The sequence below is a fragment of the Callospermophilus lateralis genome, chromosome 1 (assembly GCF_048772815.1).
Source record: "Callospermophilus lateralis isolate mCalLat2 chromosome 1, mCalLat2.hap1, whole genome shotgun sequence".
Lineage (NCBI taxonomy): Eukaryota > Metazoa > Chordata > Mammalia > Rodentia > Sciuridae > Callospermophilus > Callospermophilus lateralis.
The window spans coordinates 222,712,370-222,739,537 of record NC_135305.1 but is presented as its reverse complement, the minus strand read 5'-3'; the positions used below and the strand labels follow the sequence as shown (position 1 = coordinate 222,739,537).

Below are 27,168 nucleotides of genomic sequence, written 5' to 3'. Positions count from 1 at the left end.
CTCCTGTCTGATCTCATTACCCCAAGAGACAGGGTCTGGCTCAGAGCCCGGGAAGGAGAAGGCGCAGCACCCGCTGGGGTCCCCCAGGTGGGAGGACCACTCCCTGCCAGTCGCCTCATGGTTATGTTACAGAATCTGTCCAAGGGGTCCCTGTGGACAGACCCCCCAAGCAAAAGAGGAAACGGTGGGCAGAGAGGGTGGGGACAGCCCTCTGGTGGCCTTGAACTGTGGGCAGTGGAGTCTGCAGAGGGGCCTCCATGAGGGGCCCGGGGTCCACAGCTCAGCACCCACAGCTCCCAGAGCTGGCGTGGGATGGCCCAGGGTAGGGCTCCTGGGAAGGGCTGGGGACCCTGCAGCTGTCATCCGAGGGACAGGGGCCAAGAGCGCCCCACATGACAACCCCCATCTCTTGCCTGAAATAGAGCTGTCAGTAACCGCAGCGGAAGCCCCACTGTGCCGGGAAGTCCCCACCAGCCCCTGCGACCCGCTCTGCCTGCCTGGCTCCAGGCTGGTGCTGTTTGAGGGTGCCGTCCTAGGCCCCCACTGTGACCATCTCCTGGACACACCAGGGACACAGGAGGAGGGTGGGGAGGGGCAACTCAGCAGCCTCTGTGTTGGAGAAGCACCAACTGTCCCCCCAGGACCCCGGGATCCTTCTCCCATCCTGAGGGAGGATCAGAGGAACCAAAGGCTGAGCCAGAGGAGGACGGACCGAGCGGACAGTTCCCCCGAGGTGTGGCACTGGCCCCGCTGGCCCTGACTCGGACCTGTCGCACTCCTGCTTTATCCGGGTCAGAACCACAGGACAGGTTGCTTCAGCGGGAGGGGCTCCCAGAACCCACTCTTCCAACCCCCGGCCCCCTGCAAGGACTCAGCCATCCCCTCTAGCGGGGCTGGGAGCGTAGTGGGGCTGCCCACCCCACAGGCCTCCTGGTCCCTGCTCCCCAGCTCCCGCCCACCGCATCCTGTCCTTGGTGACACCTGTTGGCCCCAGGTCAGGCATTCTGAGCCCTGGTGCAGGCTGGTGACCCTGCCCCCGTGTCCCAGCGGCCAGCTGTAGGCAGGGGGAGAGTGGGGGCTGGGGGCAGGCAGGGCCGGGCTGCGGGGGAGGGCACCGTATCTAGTCCTCTCCACTGGACTTCGAGGAGCCCCCCGTCAGTGGACACAGGAGCCAGGAGCCGCCTGGCAGGCCCTTTGCCCGAGGCATCGGTGGGGCCAGGGCTGGCAGCTGGGATGGAACCGACCTTCTAGATGCTGGAATTAGAAGTGGACCCGCACTGGGCCAGGCTGGGGCTTGGGGCAGAGCAGTTGCCCAGCACACCTGAGGCCCTGGGTCCAGTTCCCAGCACCACCTACAAATAAATAAAATGAGGGTTTTGTGTCCATCTAGGACGAAAAAAAAATTAAAAATAATTAAAGGTATTGTGTCCAACCACAACTTAGAAATAAATATAAAAAAAATGGATCTCTACTGAGAGCCAATTCAGGTGGTGTCAGGGACTCAGACTGCTGCTGTCTTGTCATCGTCCGTTTTTTGGTACTGGGGATTGAACCCAGGAGTGCTCTTCCAAGGAGCTATACCACAGCTCTTTTTACTTCTTATCTTGAGGCTGGATCTTGCTTACTTGTCCAGGCTGGCCTTGAACTTCCGATCTTCCTGCCTCAGCCTCCAGAGTTGTTGGGATGACAGGAGAGCAAGACGGCACCAAATTCCCACCTCTTTTTTTTTTTTTTTTTTTTTTAGAGAGAGAGAGAGAGTGAATTTTTTAGTATTTATTTTTTAGTTTTCGGTGGACACAACATCTTTATTTTATTTTATGTGGTGCTGAGGATCGAACCCAGTGCCCTGCACATGCCAGGCGAGCGTGTTACCTCTTGAGCCACATCCCCAGCCCCGAACTCTCTTGTCCCACCTCTTGATCTAATACAGCTGCTCAAGTTCCAGCCATTGCAACTACATTCCAGTCAACAGGAAGCAGGAAGGGGCAGAGAAGGGTGTACTTCCTCCGTTTTAAGGACTCCTCCTTGAAAATCCCAGATCTGTTGATTGATCCCAGCTGGTGGAGAAAGGGAAGTTGGGAAATGTAGTCTTTACACCAGAGGCCAAGGAGGAGGGAGGAAGGAGCTCTGGCCTCCTCCTTTCCAAGCGCTCAGGCTGCGCAGCCCCAGAGGGCCAGACCCAAGCTCTGTGGCCCATGGGACATGCCAACCTCCGCCCTCCCGTCCCTGCTGCAGAGGCCATGGAGTGCAGCCGACCCCCCTGCTGTCCTTCCTGGTCTTGCTCCGGGTGCGCGGGGGCAGGGGGGTGGCCACGGAGGGCGCTGGAAGGGGGGAATGAGCCGCCCGGTCTCCAGTGAGGCGGGCGTCCGTCCGAGTGCCCAGTTTGAAGATGGGAAACCGAGGCTTGGGGATGCTCTTGACAGGACGCAGGGGGTGGCGTGGGACACACACCAGCCGCTGGCGGCCGCCTTCAGCGGAGCAGGGAGACCGGCTGCCCCAGTTAACAGCCCTTTAAATTTAGCTCCTGCCAGGGGACTGGGGGGCGTTGGCTCTTTCCAGGAAAAGTGCCCCCCTGGCCTGCGGCCCCCGGGGAAGCCGGGCCCTTCTCCACGTGCTGGCTGAGGGCTTTTGGGAAACCCCTCCGGGGTCTCGGTGGGGAGGCTGCTGTCCACCTGGAGCCCGTCCTCCTCACGGTGGGGACAGACTGGACGCGATGTTTCCACCAGCCATGGGTGGGGACTGGAGCCGCTGCCTCTCCCCACTGCCCCCGCGGCCCCTCAGCCTCTCTGGGTCCCTCACCCTCTGCTCCCGCCTCCCTGTTCCTCTGCAGCCCCCAGACACCCAGCCCCAGGGCCTTGGCACGTGCTTTCCACCTCCCCCCGCGTCCCTGCTGGCCTGTCCGAGGGCTGCTCTCAGTAGAGGCGATTTCTGCTCTTTGACATTCCCCAATGTCCACCTTCTCCAAAGACCCTCCCTGCCCTTTGGCACCCTCTGTTGTCCAGGCCAGAATGACCCTCCTGGGGCGTCCCCTGCACGGGAAGCATGCACCTGGACGAGCGCCCTGGGCTTCTGTGTCCAGGCCCTCCAGAGTGAAGGCGGAGGAGGAAGCGCAGGAGAGGCCCGTCGGCCAAGGCCCTGTCCAGGCTGTCTGGCCCCCACCCTGTCCCGAGCCCCAGCCTCTAAGGCGGTCAGCAGGCTCTGCACAGGCCCCGTGGCCTCTGGGGTGGGCCCCGTTTCTGCTGCTGCTGCGGAAGCCACAGAGGCCAGCCCGGGCGCGGGCCTACGACCGTGGGCGTGGACATTTGGGTTTGGGTGGTCTTCGCGTGTCCTCGGTGCCTCGCCTCCTTCCCTTTCCCGCGTGGGACACTGGGGCTGCCGAGGCCCAGGGGGCAGCACCCGCCGCCCGGGTTTCCCTGCCATGTCCCCAAGTCGCCAAGGAGAGCCTTTTACCGTCTCTTGATGGATTGGCCGGGCGTCGTCCCTGTTCCTGGAGGTCAGCATCTAGCTCTCGGGGACACTCTGCTTCCTGGGAGTCACCTGCCACCCTCCTGGGCACGCGTTTCTGTGCTTCTTCTGTCCCGTGAGCAGCCCCCCCCCCCCCGCGGCCTGCACACGGGGGACCCGGTCTGCCGATGGGCTCCCCATCTCCCTGGAGTTAGCCTTCGCTTTGGTTTTGTGGGTCTGACTTGCTCTGGCCTCCGGCCTCCGGCCTCCCTGGCAGAATGACATTCTGCAGCTGGACTCCTGGCCCCTGGCTTCTGAGCGCCCGGAGCTGACCGCTGTTCCCTGGGCCCAGCCTCCATGCGTCTGGGTTGGCTCCTTTGTTCGGGGAATGTGCAACCTTCCGGGTCCAGGTTTTTCCGAAGGTGACAGTGTGCAGAGAGCAGGTCCCAGCCAAGGGGGCGGGCAGTGTCGTTGGCCTGCATCCTCCTCCAGCTTCGGGGGGCAGCCTCCTCACCAGCGTCCTGCCCTCCTCCCGCAGCGCTGCCTGCCCGCCTCCGGGCTCCTCTTCCTCTTTGTCTTTCTTTTTACTTCTGGTGACAATTCCTCTTTCACCCAAGCCTTCTAGTGACTCTTGGGTCACCAGATTTCTCAAAGGTCCAAGCTTCTTTCAGGCTTTTCCATCCCCCCTGAATTGCTTTGTCTTAACATCTGGTTGTGGGTGGACGCACACCTTTACTGCACCTGTTTCTTTGTATGTGGTGCTGAGGATGGAACCCAGGGCCTCGCACACGAGGTGAGCGCTCTCCGCTGAGCGCAGCCCAGTCCCTCTATTTCTTTTTATAATTATTATTATTTTTGGTCTTGGGGATTGAGCCCAGGGATGCTTAACCTCTGAGCCACATCCTCAGCCCTTTTCTACATTTTGTTTAGGGACCAGGTCTCACTGAATTGCTGACAGCCTTGCTAAGTAGCTGAGACTGGCCTCGCCCTTGCCATCCTCCTGCCTCAGCCTCCAAGCCGTGGGGATGGCGCCGGTGCTGCGTACCAGCTCTGGCCCCCTCCCTGCCCTCTGCCTGCTGGGTCCCTGGCCTGACCTTTTCTGTCCTGCTGACGGGTTCTCACTAGCCTGCAGGGCCAGGCTAACAGCCTTCTCCAGCTTCATAGGCCAGGGGAGGGGCAGCTGTCCACGCCTGCCACTATGTGTTCAGGGCCAGCTGCCCCTGAGGCCGGCCTGCCTCCCTGGTGCAGAGGTGATTTCTGCTCTTGACATTCCCCAAGGAGGGCAGTGTTTGCAATGGCCGAAAGAAGGGTGGTCGGCACATGCCGGCCCAGGACATGTGTAGGTGCTGGGGACATGTGTGAAGGGACAAGGGCAGGAACGGTGGCCAGCCTGGGCCACTCAACAGGGAGGGCCAGCACAGGCCAGCCAGGAGGGGGCCTGGCCAGGGAGGAGCGCCGGGAAGGCCCTTCATCAGCCCAGAGGGCCTCCCGTGTCCGGCCCGTCCCTCTAGACGTCCTAGCAGAGTCCGATCCACCGTGACCTATGCCTTGGAAATGATGTGGCTGTCCCCCAGGAGGGGATGGCTGTGCCCAGCCCTGGTCACACCTCAGCAGCCAAAAGATGGGACCAGCCCAGTGTCCACCAGGGGGCCAGTGGACACAGTGTGGTCCACACACACCTTGACCAGAGCAGGAGCCAGGTGACAGCTGCAGTGTGGAGGGACCTGGGGACCTGGTGCTCAGGGAGAGCCGGACACACAGGCCACAGCATGTGACCAGTGACAGGAAGTGGATCATGGGTGGGGGGGACAAAGTGAGTGCTCATGGGGACGAGGCCTCCCTTTGGTTGGTGGAAGGTTCTGGAACTAGACAGTGGTGACGGCTGCACCACACTGAGTGCCTGAAATGCCACCACGTGGCGCACTTTCAAGGGGCTGAATTGGTGATTTTCAAAGAAGGTGAAGGATCTCCAGGAGAACCACGTCCCGATGCGGAGAGCTGGCAGTGGGCAGGAGGCCAGCCGCCGAGGCAGTGAAGAGGAGGGCCACGCGTCACCGTCTCACCGACGTGCATCCAGAGAAGGACAGCTGCTGGGAAGGGGAGCTTCACAGCGGTTGACCCACGTGTTTCCTTTCTTCCATTTCTCAGATTTTTCAGAGTTTTTTAACAGGAAAACCCCAATATCTTGGGAAAATTTAATTGTGACAAAATAGAAAATGGGCCGTCTTCACCGCGCCCAAGTCATAGCTCAATGGCGTTAAGCACAGTCACAGGGCTGTGCAGCCGTCCCTGACGGCCATCTCCAGAGCTTCCTCACCTTCCCAAACTGAAACTCTGTCTCCACTAAACTAGCTCCATCCCCTCCCCAGGGACTGGCTCCCACCATGCCACTTCCTGTCCCTAGGCATCTGGCCAGATGGGGACGTCCTGTGGGTGGCTCCTGCAGTGTGTCCTTTGGTGCTGGCTCATTCCACTGGGCATAGCGGCCTGAGGGTCCATCCAGCTGCGGGTGTGACAGAACCTCCTCCCTCTTCAAGGCTAGGTCGTACTCCAGTGCGAGGCAGGACCAGCACCCTGCAGGGCCCCTGGGGCCGCTTCCTCCTTTCCGCTGTTGGACATCGCGCAGCTGCGAGTGCAAGTCTCTCAACACAGGTGCTTCCACAACGAGGGCCACCCGTGGGCCAGCCGGGAGCTGGTCCCAGGCTGCTCTCCCCAGGGCAGCCTGCGTCCTTGCCCCTGCTCGCGTGGACTTGCCGGGGCCCGGCCGCAGCGAGTCTTCGCTGCTCCCTCTCCGCGTCCACGTGACCGTGCGCTCGAGCCACGGACGCGCCTCTCTCCCGGCCCCGCCCACTCGCCGCGTCTCCTAGCAACGCTCCCGCGGCACCGCGGCCGCCCCCGCCCTCCCGGACGCTCCTCGCCCCGGCGCCCTGGCCTCCTCCCGCGCGCTCCTGCCGCGGCCTCTATGCGCCCAGCGCCCCGCCGTGGGGTCCCCGCCCGGGGGGACGAGGGCAGGGGCGGGAAGGGCGGTCGCAGCGCCAGCCTCCAGGCTCCGGGCGCCTCCGTCGGGACCCCGCCGCGCTAGCCCCTGCTGGGTTCGCTGTCGCCGCCTGAGCCGCGCCGGGAGTCGCCAGGGGGTCCCGGTTAACTCTCCCTCTGCAGGACGGGTGCCAGCCACGGCGACCGGCGACGGCTCCTGGCTCGGGAGGCGCCCCGTGCGGGAGCTTGGGCGGAGGGCTGCCCGCGGGGGTGGAGGAGCGGCTCCCAGAGGCCGGCCGGCCCTTGGCTTGCCCTTGGCCACTGGCCACCGGCCACCATCCCCATCCCAGAGACGTGGTGTTGGCTTGAACAGTTATTTATTCAGCTACTCCCGTGTGGACCTGGGACCATGAGGTCCCACCCAGGCCTCCTGCTTGCAGTCATATCTAGTGTAATGACAATGAACAGGATTAGTGGCAGGTCCAGGTGGTCAGGGAGGCTTCTCTGAGGAGGTGACACTGGAGCAGAGGCCTGGGGAAGGGGAGGAGCAGGAGCCAGGAGAGAGCTCATTAGGCAGGGGTACCAGTATGTGCCAAGGCCCTGGGGCAGGTCTGTTTGGCTCCTCCAAGGACAGGCTGAGTGGTGGGTCTGCAGCAGACTGACCGGGGGGCAGTTGGCAGGTGGGAGGGTCTTTATTTGGACCTGCAGTTCTATCCTGAGCACACTGGGCCCCCCAGGGCTAAAGCAGTGACTGTTGCTGAGGCTGGAGAGAGAATTGGTGTGACAGGCTTTCCTGGCACATTGGCCATGAGGGCCAGGCCCCAGGAGGTGGGGAGGTCAGCCTGGGAAGCTGGGTGAATGGCCTGCAGACCCCGGGGTGGGGAGGGAGTGGAACCCTGTGCAGGAGGCGGGAGCAGAGGGAACAGGGCAAGGGTGGGGGCTGAAGGAGGCCCTGCCCCAGGACCAGGCCATTTGTGCCTGCAGCAGGGGTTCCCGTGAGGGGAGGGCCCTGGGCACAGCAGAGTGGCCTGGCCTGCCTTCGCAGGAGGTCTGAGCCCTTTCCAGTGCCTGACAGATAGCGCATGGCCTGTGTCCTCTGCTCTGCTTCTCCAGGGCCTCCAGCTCCAGGTGGGCGCCTCTCCCTGGTGGGGCCCAGAGGGGGTCCGGCTGATCTCCTGCCCACTCCTCTGTGCCCACCACTGTCTGTGTGCAGTGCACACGCCACTGCCCACCCACAGGGCCATTGCCGCCTTGCCCACGCCTTCCTCCCCAGCTCCCTGCCACTGTGACCAGGTCTCCTCATCTGAACCCTGTCCACCCTCTGAGGTTAGTGATGAAGAGCTGGGGAAGTCCTGTGTGGGCAGAGCCATCTTGCCAAGCTCGCGTGCCCGCCCCTCCCAGGAAGCCCTGGGGCCTCCCAGCCCTCGGCTTGCAGCAGGGACCAGGCCAGGAGCTTGGGAGGCCTGAGGCAGAGTCCTGGGCTGAGGGACACACATAGCCAGTGTTTCCTGTTGTCCAAAGGGGCCCCTGCATGGGCAGAGCCTCAGGGAGAGAGGTTGGGGGCCCAGTCCCCAGGGCCCTGCGAGGCAGGCGGAGGGCCGTGTTGGTTGGGGCACTTGAGCGAAAGGAGAGCACGGGCCACAGGCGGACGAGAGGGCGCCTTTATTCCCCACCAGTGGCTCCCGAGGCCAGACACGGGCCACACAGAGTCGGAGTCACAGCAGTCACATGACCACAGGTCATGTCTGCACAGAGGGACTTCTCTTCCTCGACGCCATTGGGAAGGAAGAGGGAGAGGTCTGAACGGGGCAGGGTGAGGACCGGGCAGGCAGTGTCCCCAGGGCCATGGGACAACCACACTGGCCCTGCTTTTACTGGGCTGGAGCCCTGAGGGAGCACTGGGGACCACCTGCCTCAGGCCCTGGTGGGACAAAATCAGGGGGACCAAAGGAGGAATCCAGGCCTTGCGGGGGTGACAGAGCGGCCCCTGCAGAAGGCACTCGGGTAGGGGCGGTGCTGGTGGGAGTGGCTGAGGGCACAGGTCTTCCTGGGGGTCTGTGGCCCTGCCGGCCCCAGGCTGCCCAGCAGGGTGGGGTGGGGCTCTGAGGGTCCCTGGGGCCCTGCACACCTGCTCCCCGCCCCCTCCCCACGTGCAGCCCACACCCTTGTGCAGAAAGCGTGTGAAGCCACAGAGGATGCGCCCTCTGGCTCACTGAGCTGGCCGCTGGTGGGCAGCAGGCTGCTCCCAGGGCCTCGGGCAGCTAAGTTCCCAGGACAGTGAGACCCAGTGCGGCGGAGGCACAGACCTCACTGCAGAGGAGGAGGCCTGTCCGCCGCGAGGCCTGTCCAGGTGATGAGAGGCTCAGGCCAGGCCCGTGCCCCCCTGGCGGCCCCGCTTCTTCTCGCCGGAGCCCTCCTCGGCCGGGCCCGCTTCGCGGGGCCTCTTCCGGAAGCGGGCCCCAGGCCTGCTCCTGGGTGGCAGCCGGTCCATCCCGAGGACCTTGTGGATCTGCCGGAAGGCCAGCATGCGCAGGGCGTGCTGCGGGCGATCGGGGCGTCAGGACGCTGCCCCTGACTTGTGCCCCCTTCCCGCCCGCTGAGCGGCCAGCGCAGAGGAGCAGCTTGCGGGGGGCACCGCCCTGTGCCAGTGTCCCCTCCTGCCCGCTGAAGGGAGACCCCAGGGGACTGAAGTTTTGCGGGCACCAGGCTTTTCCCACAGCCTGGTCTGCCGGCGAGGGGCCAGCTGGGAAGGCAGGCCGCGGCGCTGGGTGTTTCTGGGCCGCGTTGTGAGATGCTCAGGGCAGTCCTGGTCCGCGGAGCCCCAGGGCCAGGCCTCATTCAAGGGGCAGTCCTGCTACCCCGACCACCTCCTCCGCCCAGTATCTCGCAGGGGGAGGGACAGGATCCCCGGGCTCGCTGGGGGTGCTGTGCAGGGCCCTGGTGGCCCTGGCCCTCCTACCTGGGCACTGGCTGTCACGTCCTCCCGCTCCTGGAGGCTCATGGACCCAAGGACGTCCCTCTGCTCTTTCTCACAGGGATCCTGGAGCCCAGGCCCATCTGTGGGGGGAGGAGGGGCAGCAAAGAGTGCAAGGACACCTGGTGAGGGACTGCTGTGACACACAGTGGACCTCACGGTCACGCTGAGCAGCCCGAGGGCCCGCAGCAGGGTCTTGCGTGGGGAGCAGGGTCCTCCAGGCCCCCAGGCAGGCTGGGCCCTGAGTGTGTACAACCCTGTGGACAAACAGCTCCCTCACACAGCGCCTGCGCATCACCCCCGCCCACTCAGTGGTGTCCTGTGTCACTGAGAGCTGTGCCCTCCTGGCCCCTGCCCCGGCGCCTTCCTCCTGGCTGCAGGGCTGTCGGGTGAGTTCACACCCAGCCCACTATCTGGTCTCCGCTTTGAATAAAGTATCTATTCAAATAAATTTGAATAGGGCAGGGGCGGTCACGGGAAAGCTCCGAAGGCAGACCCCGCCTGCTTCCAGCCCTCGCCCTGGGCCAGCTGCCCCTGCTCTGGCCTGTCCCTCTCCTGTCTGGGGCGACCCTGGCCCTAGGTGTGTGCACAGCCCTGGGCACCCGGCCATGGTCTTGGGCTCTGCTGCTGCCCACTCCAACCTCTGTCCAGCGACTGACCTGTTAGTAGCGCACCAGCTGCCACACACTCCAGGACCCGCCGCACGGCGTCCCCAGGGCCCAGGGACCTGGATGCACTGCTCAGAGCCTTTTCCACCAGCAGCTCCAGGGCCTAGGGGCAGGAGGGACGCACGTGCCCTGGGGACCCAGACAGCCCTCTTCCACCAAAGCACTAGCAGGTGGGCTGGGAGACCCCGGGCCCTGGGACACGAGGACCTCGCCTGCCCTCCCTCCTGCCCACCCCTGGGAAGCCGCCAGGCCTCTGCCACCTACTGCCACGGCTGCATGGCTCCGCCTCTCGGCCTCAGTTTCCCACCTGCAGCGTCTGGGCCACAGCAATGTCACAGACACGCTGAGGGACAAGGCCTGCTCAGCACTACTGAGCCTCAGTTGGGGTCCACCCCCGGGGCGAGGAGCAGCCGCCACCCCAGCCTCTGGGCGCAGGGTGGGGACGTGTGCGAGGTGGTCTGGGACCTCGTGGGGCTTCTCCATTCACAGGGTGGGGACACACGCAGGGGGTTCTCTAGTCTGGAGCAGGCCAGGGGCTGGTCACGGCGTGACGTGGCCTGTGACTCCCAGGGGTTGGAGGGACGGTTCCTCTGGACACTGGCAGACACTGGCCCTGCTTCTGGATTGTGCCGAGGGAACGGGACCAGGGCTTCCTCGGCTCAGAACTGGGCTCAGGCCAGGAGAGGGGTGCATGCCCCCCTCAGAGCTGGGGTGGGACAGAGATGTGCCCGCCCCCTCCCGCAGCACCACATTAGCAGTGAAGGGCTTAGAAATGACATAAGTGCCACTTCTAGACGCTGACGGGGCGGGGCAGGGGGACCAGGGAGGGGAGGGCGCAGTGGAGCCACAGAGACAGGCACCTGCAGCCGGAGGAGCCTGTGCTGGGCGGCAGCTCCTGGCCACTGAGGCATGGAGTCGCTGGGGACCTGAGGGTCTCGCTGGGGGACACAGAGGCTCTTCTCTGCCTACCTGGGATGGACCCAGGGTTGAGCCAGAGCTGCAGGGCCCCCTGGGAGCAGGTGGCTCAGCACCAGCAAGGCCAGGACAAGGCCCTTCTCCCTGCCCCGATGCCGGGAGGGTCCAGGCCACTGCCGCCCATTTCCCTGGTGTGCCCACATTTGCATGTGGCCCTGGCCTCGCCTGCAGTGTGGGTTCAGGGTGATGAGTCACAAGCGGCCGTGGCCCAGCCCTCCCACCCTCAGCTGCCTCAGCTCCGGCCGCCCTTGGCCAGGTGCCCGGGAAGGGACACTTTCATCTGGGAGAAAGGAGTCCGGGCTTGTCAGGGCTGCAGAGCCCTCGGGGGGGTGTTTGGGGGGACCGATGGCCTTACCCAGGCTGGCAGGGCCCCCCAGCTGGGCACACGCCGACGGAGGTCCTGTAGGACCCTGATGACAATCACGCACGGCTGCAGGCTGCTGGCTCGCGCCTGGGGAAGAAGCCACGGTCAGCTCTTGGGGACCGGATGTGCTGCCACAGGGTGGGGGACGGCTGACTGGAGGGACAGTGGCCCTGACTGGAGGGCGTGGGCTGGGAGGGACAGGCAGGAACGGCACCCAGGCAGCCTGGAGGGCGGCGGGGCAGGGCTAGCTGGCCCCCAGTGCGCACAGGCCGCAGAGGCAGCAGCGTCCAGACCTGGGGCGCTGTCGCGCCCTCCCCGTTCCCAGCCCTGACCACCAGCCTGTCCTTAGGAGGGAAGGGGCTCCAGAGCGGAGCAGCCCCTCACGGAGTGCCTCTGTGCGCTGAGCCTCCGCTGAGGCTGCTGGCTGGGTGGGTGACCTAGCCCCGTCCGGCCCCAGGCCCCTGACCTGGAACCACTTGGCATGACGGAGGGCGGCCAGGGACTCCAGGCACCTCTCGGGGCTCAGGACATCTCCCGGGTCGGGCTGAGGCTTCTCCGCTCCTTCTGGAAGGAATGGGAGAGAGTCCCCGAGGGAGGTGAGTGGGGAGATGCCCGTCCTCTCTGCTCCCGCCTCGGAGGACTGCTTGGATCTGCACCGCCCATTCTTGGGAAATACTTGGCTCCTCTTGGATCATCCCGCAGGGATAGGGCAGGGACCCCAGAAACCACTGTTGCAAACCCCGTCTGCCCAGGAGGGGTGCTGCAGGGGGCTGGGGTCCAGGGTGGGTGCTAGGTCCTCTCCACTAGCCAGGTAAGGTGCAGATGGGAAGCTACAGACTGGGCCTGTTTCCAGAAGCTTCCAAATGCACCACAGAAAGGAGGATGGGGTGGGATGGCAACAGGTCTGGTCACTGACGCCTAACCCCAGGCTAGGGAAAGGGCAGCCCTGGCCGGCTCGCACCTCAGGACAGGTGCGGCCTTGCCCTCCGTGACTGCCATGGACCCGTCTGCCCATCACAGCAATGACTCCAGGGGGCCCCGATGGGACGGGGGGGAAGAGAAGGGGTCTCAGGGGCTGGCCTCCCCCCATTGAGGAAGGCAGTGGCCTGCAGGAAGTGACATGTCCTGTTGAGATTGCCCGGGGCCACCTGTCAGAGGATCCGGGTCTCCAAGGGTCCAATCTGGCCAGGCAGGGGCCTCGAGGGAGGCCTAGTCCCGGGTGCTCAGGAAGGTCCCTGCACTGATAGGTCCTGGCCTCCAGTTGGGGTGGCCCTGCACCCAGCCTGCCCACGGCTCTCCCCCGGGGCCAGAGGGGGCTGTGAGCCTCCGGGTGTAAAGAGGAGCCATTCGAACTGTGCTTTGTGGCCTCGGCCACGGCCAGGAGAATCAGGAAGGGGCTCAGGAGGACTGGGCCTGGGGAACTGCTCCAGACTGTTCTAGAGAGTTCTGCCACAGGCCCCAGCCAGCACAGGTTTGCGGGCATGCCTGTCACTTACCTCCCCCATGGCCAGTGCCTGAGGCCAGTGACCAAGGCCCTTCCTTCCCCTGACCTTGCCCAGTATCTCGCCTACTCTCCCAGGTGAGCGAATCGGGCTTCAAGGGGCCAGACAAGTGGCCCTGGGACTGGGAGTCTGTGGTGGCCCTGGCAACATGGGCAAGCTGCTCCGCTACCTCCCTCCACGCTTGACCTGGGCAGGGGCGGGGAGAGGTGGTGACGTGGCCCTGCCTATGTGGGACGGTACCCAGAGAATGGCGGCATTGCCGCCTAGGAGCTGAGCATCAGGACATAGTCACCAACTTGGGTCCTCTGCTGTCCCAAGCCCAGCTCTTGGGTGAGTAGCAGCATCTGGGATGACAAAGTGCTGGAGGCCACTGTGGGACCCCAGGACTGGGTATGTGCAATGCCCAGGAAGTGTGGGCAGGGGCTAGGGGCCTGGGCAGAGGGGCCCAGCCACACCTCGGTCCCCAGAGGGGTCCTCTCGCATCAGGGGAGAAGTGAGGGCCACGGTGACCTGCATCCTGGGCTCCTCGCAGGAGGAGATGATGATGTTGGCTTCGGGGTCAGAGGAGACCTCGTACTTGTCCTCCGTCAGTATCTGGGGGGACACAATGCGGGCTGCGTCACGCAGCTGAGGCCACACTGGGCAGGTGCACCTGGGCCCTGAGCAGGGCCTCCCAGTGGAGAGCCCAGGGCACTCGAGAGCAGATGGTGAGGCAAGAGCTGGTCAGCTACACGACCCAGGACGCAGCCACCTCTGTGGTCAGAGAAGCAGACACCAGGAGATGCCCTTGACCGGGGAAGGATGCTCTCCAGGGGTCTCCGTGGCAGCCAGGCTCCCTGTGCGTCTGCGCCCCTCCGGGCACCTGTGTCCACCCCGAGTGCCCCCAAACGCACCTTTCTTGCCAACCCTGATCTCCTGCCAGCTTCCCCACGGCCTTGGCCCTTGTCTCGGGGCTTGTCTTCGCCATGAGCTGGGCTTCTGGAGAGCAGGGCTGTGCCGAGCCCCTGCCGCCCCGGCAGCTCTCAGGGGCTCAGGTCTGGGCCCTCCGCTCCCCACCTCACCTCCTCACACCCTGCAGGCCTGGATCAGCCCAGGCCCTGTCCCTCCTGCTCTCTCCTGTCCACCCTTGGCCTCTGCAGGGCTGGCCCTGTCGTGCAGAATTCTGCACCCGAGGGCGCAGGTCCTCAGTCAGGGCTCGTGCCCCATCCTGTCTGAAGAAGCCCCCTGCCCTGTCCACCTCGCCCCAGCTTAGTTCCTTCCCAGAGGACAGCTGGAGCTGACTTGCCCACGTCTGGTTTCCCATTCACCTTTGAGGCCTGAGGCCCCATCTAGTGCTGGACACTGGGAAGGGACTCAGGAGGACCCGGCCGTCGGGGCGGGGTTGGTTTTGACCTTAGACATCGCTCTGGGTGGCCGTGGCCCTCCCCGCTATTCCTGGGTGAGAAGGGCGAGCGGGGCTCCCCAGAGGGAGCCGAACACCCGCCCGGCCTCAGCCTCGGGCCTAACTCAGAGACATTGCCACGCAGCCTCCTGACGCCGGGCAGACGTGACACAGGTGCCATCCCCGGGGTGGGACATTTGGTCAGCTTCTGTGTTTTAGCCTGAACTCCTCCCTCCAGGGGACCAGGAGCTGCCAGCGCCCCCTTTCCAACAGCTTGTGAAAGAAGCCGGCCTCGGGCGGCAACGCCTGCACTTTCCTGAAGTCCTGGAGGGCAGTGAGCCTGCTGGGTCCGCGGGCCCTGGGGAGCGGGCAGGGAGCTGCAGGGTGCCCAAGCTTACCAGGAGCTGCTGGGGCAGCTGCTCGGTGACCCTCCGCAGCAGGGCGTGTGTGGGCTTCTCGGAGCAGAGCAGGGTCAGCTGCACGTTCCTGTCTCCCCGCAGGACAAGGCCTTTGGCCAAGATGCCCACCCGCATGACACCTTTCAGGACCCGAGGCGAGGGCACAGCGCTGCTGTCAAGACAGAGCCATGGGGCGCCATCAGAGGAGGTGCCAGCGGCCCACTGGATGCCCAGCGCCAGCCCTGGGAGCAACCTCCCCACGCCTCGGTCTCCTACTCTGTAAAGTGGGAGCCCACCCCTGCCAGGGGCGCCCGCCAGGCTGGAGTGAGTGGGAGATACAGCTGTCCCTGGGCAGGGACACTCTGACCAAGGCCCACGCCTTCCATGCAGACCGAGTGCTGCCAGAGAAGCTGCCCACACTCAGCAGGTCAGAGGGTCACTTGCGTGAAAGGTCCAGGGCAGGCCAGCCCACAGGCAGGAAGTGCACTCGAGGGGGCCTTAAACAGAGGGGGTCAGTGCTTGTGGGGACACTGTGGCTGGGAGAGCTCTGGGTGACGGCAGGAATGGCAGCGCGGCCCTGGACTGCTCCACGCGGCGGAGCTGTGCACCTGGATGTGGTTCAGCGCTCAACTCTGCGTCCTGTGCATTCCCCACCGCAGGAAGACCCCCAAGAGAGGACAGGAGGGACGTGACCCCCCAGGAAGGCCTTGAAAAGCCCCTGTGCGCATCCATCGGTCAGCCGTGTCCACCCCAGCACGCCGCAGGGGGCCTGGCCTCCAGTCCCCTAACCCCGCTCGTGAGGAAGCCGAGGTTCACCAAGAAGAGAAGGTCGTCCCGTGAGCGGCAGCTCGGCACTTTATTTACTGAGTGTCACCCAGCTGTGGCCTCGGGCTCAGTGGAGCAGCAGGTGGCAGGTGCAGCGCGGTGCGGCTCTGTGGGCTGCCTGCTGAGGCGCGTGGCCCTCAGAGATGCTCCCAGCCAGGAGCGCCTCCCTGTAGCTGGCGCTTAGACTCGGAGACAGGGACCCTCTGCTCTGCGGGGGCCTGCAGAGCCTCCACGGGCCTCGGAGGGCTTGGGCCTGACCCCTGTGGTCCTTGCAGACACCCATCCTGAGGGCCAGGCCTCTCTGTTACCTGTGCTGGCCGCCCTCCTCCTCCAGGCTTCCCCAGTCCTCCTCGGCCAGCACGTCGGACACCAGCTTGAGGGCCCGCTCTGCGTGCGACACGGCCTTCTGGAGGGCCAGCAGCTCCGCTTCGGTGGGGTAGATGGTGGCGTGCCTGCACATGACGTGCCGGTCATCGCTGGACTCTGGCCGCCGCCTGGGCTGTGGGGAGAGGCCACCTTGTCAGGGCTGGGCTGAGTTGTCTGTGGGACCAAGTGGGCAGGGGACAAGGCAGCCTGCTGCGTTGTGACGGCACTGAAAGCCCCAGGAGGACTCAGGAGGAGCCTGGAGCAGGCTGGCGTCAGGGAGCTGGGCACAGGTGGGGGGGACGGTGGCCAGCCAGGCTCAGAGGCAGGGCACAGCCAGGTGGGCGTCCAGTACCCAGGGGGCCAGGGGCGGACTGCGGGAGCCATGGGCAGCACCAGGAGGAGCTCAGGCCTCCCATGGCTGCAGGAAGCGTGGGCCGCATCCCCCGTACCTGGCCAGAGGCTCGAGAGTCGACCAGGGTCTTGCCCTTGGTGAGGGGCAAATCTCAGCTTCCCATCAACCCGGTGCTTGGCCTGGGAGGGCACATTCCATGGCAGCAGGAGCCGTGGGTGGGGGCAGAAGGGGCACAAAATGAGGTTCCCCCACCCTGGGCTACAGGGAGCTGACGGAATCCCAGGGCTGGGCAGGGGGCAGGGCGGGATGCAGGCGCTCAGAAGCCCTGGTGCCGACAGAGGACTCTGCTAGAGGAGGCCATGCTGCCCCTCACACTGGCCCTCGGCACCCACCGTGAGCGGGACTGCGGGCACACCCAGCCTGCCCAGCGCGGGCGAAGGGGCCCAGTCGGGCGAGGCGGGTTGCTGCTCCTTGTCCTGGGGCCGTGGCTCCTCCTCTGGCTGCCTGCAGCGCGCCTCATGGTGCCTGTGGGCCAGACGGGACAGAGGGCTAGAGGGGACAGAGGCCCAGGGAGCCGACCTCTTGCAGCAGACGTGCTGTGCCCCATGCCCCACGCGTGGGCACAGCCAGGCCCCCTCGCCTTCACACCCACACTGAGGGCTCTCGCTCGGCTCCCGAGAACTGAGGGCACAGCCGGGCACAGCGCCTGCCATATGCACGGTGGGACCGAGGCCATGGGCAGGGGTGGGGGGCTCCACGCGGCCTCGGTGCCCTCGGCGGCGTCTCCGTGTCCTCCCCACATAGGCCTGCTGCTGCCAGAGAGCCCACGGCCTGGGTACTACAGAGGGCCAGGCCTGGCTTTGGGACTGCTCTGAAGGGTGGAGAAGGGAGATGAGAAAGGGTGCCCACAGTTGGGGTCACAGGGGACAACAGAGGTCAGGGGATGCATGGGATGGAGCAGTGACTGGACCCCCCATGGTGGCACTGAGCTGAGAGGCCCCCACCAGCCAGAACGGAGGCTGCCCTGTGAGGGTGGCGGTCTGGCCCTGGAGGCCCATGGTGGCACTGTGCAGGGCCCTGGGGGAGCACGGGCGGGGCCTGTCCCTGTCCCGCAGCTGGGGGTGGGGGGCACCTCAGCTCCGAGCACCAGTTCCGCATCTCCTCCAGCCGCCGCTGGGCCCGCTGCCGCTCCTTCCTCATCTGCTCCTCCAGCAGCTTCCGCACCCTGCTGCTGGGCCTGGCGGCAATGGGGAGGTCGGGGTCCACTTTCTTCTGGGAAGGCAAGGCAAGCTGTGAGAGAGGCGCCCCCAGGGAGGGTGCCAGCGCAGCCTTGAGGACACAGGAGGGCCCCAGGCTGCCGTCCTCTGCGCCCACAGGGCAGTTTATGTCCTGAAGGCAGTGGGGGGAGGGCCACTGAGGGGAGCTCCAGGGTGACAACCGGCAGCCACCAATGATGAGAGGTGACTCGGGTGCTCCTGATGAGGAGGAGCTGGGAGGGTGTGTCCCGCTCACTGAAGGACAGGGTGCTTCCCGAGCAAGGCCTCCAGAGCTGCTCACACAGCGCAAGACAGCTGTGACATCATAGCAAGGACACTGAGGGCCACTTGAGCTCGCTCAGTATTCTGTCTGCTGCAGGTGGAAGCCTCACTGCACTGGAGAGTAACAAGGTGGCCACAGAATAGCCGTGAGCAGTCCAGCTGGCCCAGAACATGCGTGCAGTTGGGGCCACCCAGCAAGAGGGAGACAAGAGCAGACACATTCCATGGCTTTCCTGTGGGCTCACCTCCTTGCTTTAAAAACCTGCCTGCAAATATGCATGACCAAAAGAATACAGAACCATCATTGGTTTCCCGAATCTATCCACTGTTCCACCCTCCACCCACCCATCTGTCCATACACTCATCCACCCATCTACACATCCATTTATCATCTACCTATCCCTCCCTCCCTCCCTCCCTCCCTCCCTCCATCCCTCCATCCATCCATCTGTCCACCCATCCACCCATCCATCCATCTAAACATCCATTTATCCATCTACCTATTCTTCCTTCCCTCCCTCCATCCATCTGTCCACCCATCCACCTATCTAACCATCTACACATCCATCCTTCCACCCACCCATCCACCCATATATCCATCCACCTATCCCTCCATGTACCCATCCACCCATCTCTCATCCATCCACCCACGCATCCACCCATCTATCCATCTATATATTCATCCATTCAACCACCCACCCATCCATCTGTCCACCCATCCATCTACACATTCATCTTTCCACCCACTCATTCACCCATCTATCCATATAACCATCTACCCATTCATCCATCTACACATCCATCCACCCATGTATCCTTTCTTCCACCCACCCATCCATCCATCCACCCATCCATCCACCTATCCATCCATCCATTCTTCCACCCACCCATCCACCCATCCATCAACTCATCTATCCATCCACCCACCCACCCATCCATGCACCTATCCACCCATCCATCTATCTACACATCCATCCATCCATCCACCTACCCATTCCTCTATCCACCCACCTATCCATCCATCTGTCCATCCATTATCCATCCACCCATCCACCCATCTACATCCATCCATCCACCCATCCACACACCCATCCACCCATCTATCCATCCATCCACCCATCTACACATCCATCCATCCATCCATCCATCCACACACCCATCCACTCATCTATCCATCCATCCACCCATCCATCCATCTATCCACCCATCCATCCATCCACCCATCCACCCATCTATCCATCCATCCACCCATCTATCTATTCATCCACCCATCCACCCATCTACACATTCATCCATCCATCCATCCTTCCATCCACCCCACCCATCTATCCACACATTCATCCATCCATCCATCCATCCACCCATCTATCCATCCACACACCCATCTACCCATCTATCCATCCACCTGCCACTCCTGCACCCATCCTTGGCTGCATCCCTGAGCACTCTGTGCAGGCAGTAGGGCAAGTGCTGATCCAGAACAGACTGTGACTGAGGTAAGAGGGACATGGCCCTGTTTCTAAGGACATGCAGGAGCCTGAAGGGAGCATCCACGGCCAAGAGGGCTGAGGGGTGCTGAGAGCCAGCCCTGAGACGTGGCTGAGCCTGCTGGCCGGCGGGACGGCCCTGGGAGCGGTGTATGGGAAGGCAGGTGGGCAGAGAGCGTGGGGCGGGGGCTCCCAGCGGGAGGAGGGTGTGGTGGATCGTGGTGGAGAAGGGTCCAAGAGGTGGTTGTCCAGGCCTCACAGTGTCCAGAGGCTCAAGGGCCTGGAGGTACTAAGGCCCAGTTTCATGGAGGCCAAAGGTGTGCTTCCTGATGTGGACCTGGATACAGAAAATGGAAACCATGCCCTTGCCCACCCTGGGACCCCAAGGTAACCAGACCGGACACTGGCAGGCGGGATAGCCAGGAGGCCGGCTGAGCCCTTGGGTGGGCACTGATGCCCCCACTGGACGCACCCTGTACTGCAGCCGGTGCCGCCGCCCCTTCACGTGCATGTCCCTGGCGTTGGGGTCGTTGAAGCTGCACTCACAGAGCTTGCAGTGGAACCGGATCACTTTCCCCTCGTCGTTGCACACCTGGGACACGAAGACAGCTGCCCGTTCCAGCAAAGCCCAGAGGACAAGGGACGTCACCAACATGCAGTTCTGTGCCTGCTCAGGGTGTCATCCAAAGCCCAGCTGGCCTCCCGCCTGGCCCTTCCTCTCCTAGCACTGCCCCAGGCTCCACCCCTGGCATGCACCTCACTGAGGAGCCCGGCTCTGCCCTGCTGTGACTGCTGCCCACCCTGGCCCTCCCTGGTCCCCGCGGCCTTATGTGAGGCAGCTTCTTGACAGGGTGGCATGGTTCTGGCTGCTGTGGTCATTCTGCCTGGGGCAAAATGTAAGATGCTGGACGGACTGGACCAGAACATGAGCCTGGGGACAGAGGCACACAGGCCTGCAGCCCCCTGTGACAGCTGTGTTCTGTGCGTGGCCCGAGCCCCGGCAAGGCTCTGGGAGGCGGACGGGCCTTGTGGGACTGACTGCTTCTCCCTGGGCGCAGGTGCATGGTGGCTCCCAGTGACTCTTCTTGGGCCAGAATTCAGAACCCGAGCAGTGGGGAGCTGAGGGACCCAGCCGCCGCCCCTCCCCGTAGAGGCCGGCGGGGCCTGAAGCCAGCTGGCAGGGAGTGGCACACCCGTCCCGCCCGGGAGCGTCCTGGGGCTCCTGCCACTGGCTGGGCTCTCTCCACCTGCCCTCTTCAGGGAGCAGATGGACAGTCCCGCAAAGGTGACGGCATGCCCTGCCCCTCACTCAGGGCCATCGGGGTCTGCGCGGAGTGCTGGCCCCACAAGGTCTGCTGTGACACCCACGGAAGGGGCGGGTTCACCTAGATCTCTCGTGATGAGCCCAGCGAGGTCGCAAAACTGGATCCAGGGTTGGCCCTTCTGCACTAGGGATCGGCCTCTACCCACCTCCTCCACGTAGTCGGGGCCAACGGGCTCCGCATCTGAGCAGCCCCCAGGAGCTTCCCATGGGCCTCCTCGGGAGGGTGGCTCTCCTGGCCCCTCAGACTGGTGCCGAGCTGATTTCCCCTCCGGGGGCCTGCTTCGTGTTGCCTGTGTCCTGGGAGGCCCTGAAGAGGGACAACCATGTCACTCCAGCCAGAAACCAGAGCTGGCAGACACCCACCAGCCGTGCAGCGTGAGGTGCACACAGACCCAAGCCTCTCCTTGGCCTCCCAGCTGGTGATGGCGATCAGCGCTGCCTAGACCTCAGGCTGTGCTCGGGCGAAAGGGTCAGATTCAACGTGGAGTCACCTCGCCAAGCCCTCCCAATGGAGCAGGGGGCACGTGGAGAGAGGGTGCAGCTCAGGGGTGAGTGCTTTCCCGGTGTGTGGGAGCCCCGGCCTGTCCCCAGCACCACAAAGCCAGGGAATCACTCTGTAGGTTCCGGGGCTCAGTAGGAGCCCAGCCTTTCCTCTTCACACACACTCCTTGTTGGAGCTGCGTCTCTGTGTCACACCAGCTCAAGTCACAGCCGAGGAGGCCTGAGGCCAGCCTGAATCCGTGGGACAGAAGCCCGGGCTCCACCTCTCCCTCAGGGACCCGCCAGCTGCTCCAAACCTCCACCTCTGTGAACCAGTTATGAGGAGGCAGGGGCCAAAGGCTCCTCAGCCACGCTAACCACATCCGTGCCTTGGGAGAAATGCCTCTGCCATCAACTTCTCAGCGCACAGGCCTGAGTCCCAGCTGTGCGGGAGGCTAAGTGGGGAGGGGAGGTGGAAGCCAGGCCGTGCAGCCCAAAGAGGCCCAGCCTCAAAAATGAAAGCAGGGGCTGGGGATGTGGCTCAAGCAGTAACGTGCTCACCTGGCATGCATGGGGCGCTGGGTTGATCCTCAGCACCACATAAAAAAATAAAATAAAGGTGTCCATCGAAAACTGAAAAATAAATATTAAAAAAAAATTCTCTCTCTCTCTAAAAAAAATATTAAAAAAAAAAAAAAAATGAAAGCAGGGCTGGGGAGGTGCTCAGACGAGAGCACTTGTGTGCCACGTGTGGGGCCCTGGGTTCCACCCCCAGGACCACAAAAACAGTTCAACAAGAAAGCTCCTAGTGACCCCATCTTCAAGCCACACTGCAGGGCCGAGCTGGGGCTCAGTGCAGAGCGCTTGCCTGGCAGCACGTGCGAGGCACTGGGTTCCATCCTCAGCACCACATAAAAGTAAATGAATAAAATAAAGGTATAAAAAACAATCCACATTGCAGGGCGAGGTGCGGCTCAGTCAGCCTGCGAGGGCTCGGGCTTCCGCACCACAAGAAGTTTAAAATCTGTTGTTATTCAAGAAGCCATGCTGCCCAGGCCCAGATACCCACCCCCAGCAGCGCAGGACACAGAGGCCTGAGCAGGGACTGCAGGACAGAGCAGGGGGAACTGAGCCACCACTGCTGGCTGGGTGGCCTGGACAGCCACCCTAAGTTGCCTCACCTTGGTCTTCCCATTTGCACATTAGGACAAGTGACACAATCTCCCTAAGGGAGCAGCTAGGGACAGTGCCTGAGGAGAGTGGAGGGCTCAGAGCAGGAGCTATCACCACCTCTGGTCATGGTGGGTCTGAACTTGCAAAGCAGGGCCAGGGCAGCGCGTGGCTCGTCAGCGCCCACTTGACTCCTTAGGACCCAGTGTGCCCTGGGCACCAGGGTGGGAGGAAATCTCCAGGCCACTGACAGGGCTTTGGAGGCCACAGGAAGACGCGACAGCAGAACCTCCCAGGAAGGTCTCGGGCCGTGTTCTGGACAGCATCGCCCGCTCCGCACACAGCACACACCCTGACACTCAGCCTCTGCTCCAGGACTTGAGGAGGCGGCCAGGGCGCCCCGGTGCACACAGGCAGGGATGCAGGGCCACCTACCCTCCCGCGGGGCACTGGAGGCCACGGTCCTCTTGGCCAGGGCTGGCCTGCCTGGAGTGTGGAGACTGGTCGTGGAGGAGGCCGAAGGCCGGGTGGAGGCCTCGGGGGCGCTGTCTGAGGTGTGGGGGCCGGGTCTGCTGCTGCGGGCAGGGCTCCTGGGCGTCGGCTCAATGGTGGGGATAGGCTTCCCCAGTTTGGTGTGCAACTTGAAGACCTGGAAAGGACCCGTCCCTCTGTCAGGATGACCTCCGAGAGACAGGCTGAGCATCCAGGGGCCCCACCCCTTCCCGGGCTCCCCCAAAATGCCTCCAGAGCACCACTCCCTGCCAGGGCCTCCTTGAGCTGCCCCTGCTTCCAGACTCTTCCTCCTGCTTTCGAGGCACCTCCGGCTCTCAGCACCTGCCTGGCTCCCTCTGGCCGTCCCTCATCCGGACCTCTGTCTCCCTGACTCTGAGGGCCCTGCCCAGACAGGGCGGCTCGATGTGTGCATGTGTGGTTGGGGACCACCAGGCAAGCCGGATGCACGCACGCGGTGCTGGACACAGCCACTCTCCACCTAAGACCTGCAGGCACTGTGCTCCATCCACGTCCCCTCAGCACTTGTGGGTCAAGGCATTTGTTGAGGTCCCAGTTGGCAAGGCCTGCTGGGTAGCCACCAGCATCTGCACCGCCTTAGACCCACCTGCCGGCTAGTTCACCCTCAGGACCACACCACCCAGCAGGCTGCAGAGCCTCCTTGACCCCAGGCCAGGTCCCAGCCCTGGAGGGGACACCACACCTGCCCTGCCTGGTCTCATCTCCTGCCAGGCCCCAGCAACGACACTCCTTCTGTCGACCTTCCACACCCACCGGCACATGGCTGGGCAGTTCCCACAGGTGTTCGGGAGGCTGCCCTGGGCTGGGCTGGGCCATGCGGGCCTCAGTGAGCTCCGGGAGAGGGAGAGGGAGGGAGAGACAGTCCTAGGCCAGGCCTTCTCAGGATGGGCTGGAAAGACTGGCCCTCTGCAAAGGCCCAGGGGCAGGAGGCAGGTGGCAGTGGGACAGGGCACTCCCAGCCGTCCTGCTCGGTGACTACGTGGTTGGCATCCCAGGGCTCCTGAGCCCTCCACGCCCTCTGGAGTGAGCATCCTGCAGACACTCACAGTACCCCGGGTGGGGGGTGAGGGCTGCTGACTTTGAAAGGCCCTGCAGCCTGGGGAGCAGGCCAGGGGTCTCCCTGCCTTCTCTCAGGTGGAGGCACCACCAACTGCCCCTGCAGGCGTCTCTCAGGCCACAGGAAGGCTTTGGTGTGAAGACAGGAAACAGCTCTGAGGGAACGTCACCCCGCAGCACACTGTGCAGTCCCCACGTGCTGAGCGTGGTTGTTTTCTTTGTGGCCAGGTGCAAAGCCCCCGGTCCCTGTGTGTCTGTGCAGGCGGTGGGGGTCCTGTGCATGGCTCCCGGGGCACGGGGACGCAGCTCTGTGCTCTGAAGGGCCTCGGCAGGTGGCCCTCTGTGTCCCAGGTGCCAGGCGTGGGCTAGTGGTGTGTGGGCCCTACCTTCTGGTGCTTGGCTCCCCGGATGTGGGCGGCGTAGGCCTCAGCCCCGGTGCAGGACACAGCACACAGGCCACAGTGCAGCTGGGCCTGCGTCCCGCACGGGCTGCCATTGGGCTGCAGGCCCGTCCTCTGGGCCGCCTCCTTCTTCCTGTGCTTCTGTCCTTCCAGATGATCCCGGTAGGTCTGCCGTGAGGAGGAAGAGGCGGCCTGAGCTGGCATCCCAGCAGGCACTGCCCCTTCCCCAGCAGGCTGTGGGCACAGCTGGTGGGACCCCAGTGGGTGATGTGACAGAGGCCCCTGTCCCCATCCTACCACCCTCTGGCGCCTGAGAGGTACAAGTGTCCCTTTAGAAAACTCAGAAGCTGGAACCAAAATACATCATTGTGGTTTCTTCTTTCCTAAAATAAGCCCTTTCTTAAGAGAGCACCGTCGAAGAATCAAAGAATCACAGGTTCAGCTTGGGCGGGGCTTCTCCCAATTGGGAATCGCTGCCCAGATGGCGCTAGGCCCATTTGCTTTTTAGAAAACTGATGGGCAGAGTGCTCCACGTGGGACACACTGCCGTGGTTCTCAGTCCACGTGCCTGGGACTGCTGCGCCCAAAATATCTGATGGCCCGGCCCTCGTGGGAGCCCGGCTGGTTCCTGCAGCCCCGAGAGGAGGCAAGCAGCATGGCCCCTCGCCTCACGTGCCCCCTGAGCCCCTACACTTTGACCACGCCAAGGGCCAGCCCCTGCAGCAGAGAATGTCCCCAGAAGAAACGGTACCACTAGGTTCTAGGGGAAACAAACAGGAGGTAGAGAGGAGGCAGGGCACAGGGTGGGAGGGGGACACCCTGCTCCATGCTCTCTGGAACTTCAGAATCCCCAAACTGGTAAGAATGTCACTTAGCCAACAGAATTTGGCTGGTGCCCTCACAATTAGGGCAGGGCTGTGCAGAGAGCCTGCAGGGGGAGCCCACAACCCCGCCAGGGCTTCCTCTCATGCCAGAGGACTAGGTTAGAGGGGCTGCTCCTGCTCCTTCTTGTTCCTCTGATTGCTGGGTGTGCTGGGGAGGAACGGGGCGGGTTCCAGCCGGAGCTACCCGAGGCCTCGCCTGGTCTCCGCAGGAGCTGGGTCACGTGGCTCAGTGGAGCTTGGGACACCTGCCTCCGTGGCTCTGGCTCGCTCTGGCTCCAAGCTCCTGGAGGGATGGTCCCCCTTGGCCTCAACTCTCCCTCTGCCACCCAGGGGTGGGGTTTGGCTTCATGTCACATGCTCAGAGCTCCACGCACAGGCAGAGGGAGACCGTGTCCCCCAGACGGCTGGGCTCACGCGTGAACATGTCACATGTGTTATGAGGACGAAGGGCAGGAGCATTATAAGAAAGAGGTGTGTCGAACCATGTGGGGGCCACGCCTGTCACCCCAGCTGCTCAGGAGGCTGAGGTAGGAGGGTCCCAAGTTGGAGGCCAGCCTGGGCAATTCCGAGAGACTCTGTCTCCAAGTAAAACAAACAGGGCTGGGTGCGGCTCAGTGGTGGGGCCCCCTGGGTTCAAGCCCCAGGACCAGAAGAAAAGGAAGGAAGAGATAGATAGACAGGGAAGGGGGAGGTGGGAGAGGGGGATGTCAGGACGCCAAGGGGCTCTGGTGGAGCCCACACCCTGCCCCTGGTCCCCTGGTGGCCTGGGAGGTGCAGCTTCCTACGGGAGACTACAGCAGAATCTGCCATTTCTCTCACTTGGACAACTAGGGAGATGCACAGTGCTGTCCTCTGGGGCCCTGGCGCCCTGGGGACCCATGCTTTCTGGAACTTCAGAATCCCCAAACTGGTGAGGATGTCACTCCGCTCCCCTGCACGCCCTTGTGCTTCCCCTCCACGGTGGACAGCAGGCCCAGGCTGCGTGACACAGAACCCTGATGGCCCTGTCACAGTGAAGGAGGGACATGGTAGGAGACAGCAGCGCGAGGGATGCTGTGGCGCTGGCAACATGCTCCAAGCTCCTGGAGGGATGGTCTCATGCGGGTGGTGGCGTGAGCACAGACACACACACGGGGACAAGTGGAAGCGGGACTCCTGAGTCGGGGCGCTGCATAGATGCTGGGGTGAGGGCTGGGGCGTCGCTGGGGGCTTTGTGAAATGCGTCACAGCAGCGGGAGCGAGGTGCGCACCGCCACGTGGAGCGAGCGTGCTGAGCGCTGGCGAGGAGTACTTGCTCTCCAGGCCTCTCCTGTGTGCCAGGTGCCACGCGAGGGTGGCCAGCCGCACCCCGACCCCGCAGGCCGCGCTGCCCCTTCCCGTGCACCCTGAGCCTCACAGAGGCGCGCTGCGTGCCCCCGGCCAGCCCGCCACCTTTTTGCTCTACTGGAGATGGAAGCCAGGAGTGGGGTGCGCCAGGCAGGCCTTGCCAAGGGCGTGCGCGTGATGTAGGGGCGCGCTTCAGGGTTTCTGACAGGGCAGAGGCTGACCTGGGGTCCCGCACAGCTGATCCTGCAGGTGTCGCAGTAGTGGAGCTGGGGCTGCCTGGGGCCCACCTTGGGCCTCGGTGGCCTGCTGGGAAACTTCTCAGGGAAGCTGCCAGCGGAGCTGTCCCTAGGGCTGCTTCCTGGGCCACCCCATGGGACTGAGCCCACCGATGCAGACGGCGGTGGGGAAGGCTGCCGGGGTGGCAGTGGCTGCAGCTGCTGAGAAGGCCCCGAGGGGGGCGAGGGCTGTGTCTGGGGGGGCGGCGGAGGGTAGTAAGCGCTGGCTGCTGAGTACACACACGCCCCGTAGCTCGGGTGGCTCGGTCCTGAGAGGGAGAACAACGAGAGAGGGAGGGGCGATCCCAACATAGTTGACCACAGGGACAGAGGGACAGGCAGTCTGGGTAAATGGGGACAGGGGACCTGAACTAGGGTGCAAATGGAGGCCTGGCTCTAGTCGCTCATGGCCACGGGGCAGGTGCTGCCTGAGGATGGGGGCAGGTTGGTGGCTCTGCTCCGGCTGTTGCT

At 63.8% G+C, this 27,168-nt stretch overlaps 1 protein-coding gene across 4 annotated transcripts in view; it reads right to left on the bottom strand.

Moving 5' to 3' along the window:
- Window positions 1-8,063: 8,063 nt before the first annotated feature.
- The window catches only part of Zfr2 (zinc finger RNA binding protein 2), a 36,833-nt gene continuing 17,728 nt past the window's right edge, over window positions 8,064-27,168 (bottom strand). The window contains exons 4-18 of one of the 4 annotated variants that reach the window (XM_076851363.2): window positions 26,644-26,966; window positions 24,198-24,380; window positions 22,660-22,873; window positions 20,721-20,881; window positions 19,723-19,842; window positions 17,358-17,497; window positions 16,618-16,750; window positions 15,816-16,006; window positions 14,683-14,854; window positions 13,359-13,497; window positions 11,868-11,965; window positions 11,393-11,488; window positions 10,054-10,165; window positions 9,380-9,477; window positions 8,064-8,959 (exon numbers count right to left, since the gene is read on the bottom strand). In XM_076851363.2, the coding sequence (XP_076707478.1) occupies window positions 8,783-8,959; window positions 9,380-9,477; window positions 10,054-10,165; window positions 11,393-11,488; window positions 11,868-11,965; window positions 13,359-13,497; window positions 14,683-14,854; window positions 15,816-16,006; window positions 16,618-16,750; window positions 17,358-17,497; window positions 19,723-19,842; window positions 20,721-20,881; window positions 22,660-22,873; window positions 24,198-24,380; window positions 26,644-26,966 (2,357 nt within the window). In that variant the 3' untranslated portion in view covers window positions 8,064-8,782. The remainder of the gene's footprint in view (window positions 8,960-9,379; window positions 9,478-10,053; window positions 10,166-11,392; window positions 11,489-11,867; window positions 11,966-13,358; window positions 13,498-14,682; window positions 14,855-15,815; window positions 16,007-16,617; window positions 16,751-17,357; window positions 17,498-19,722; window positions 19,843-20,720; window positions 20,882-22,659; window positions 22,874-24,197; window positions 24,381-26,643; window positions 26,967-27,168) is intronic. The other 3 variants (XM_076851373.2, XM_076851382.2, XM_076851392.2) reach the window with 3 other exon arrangements.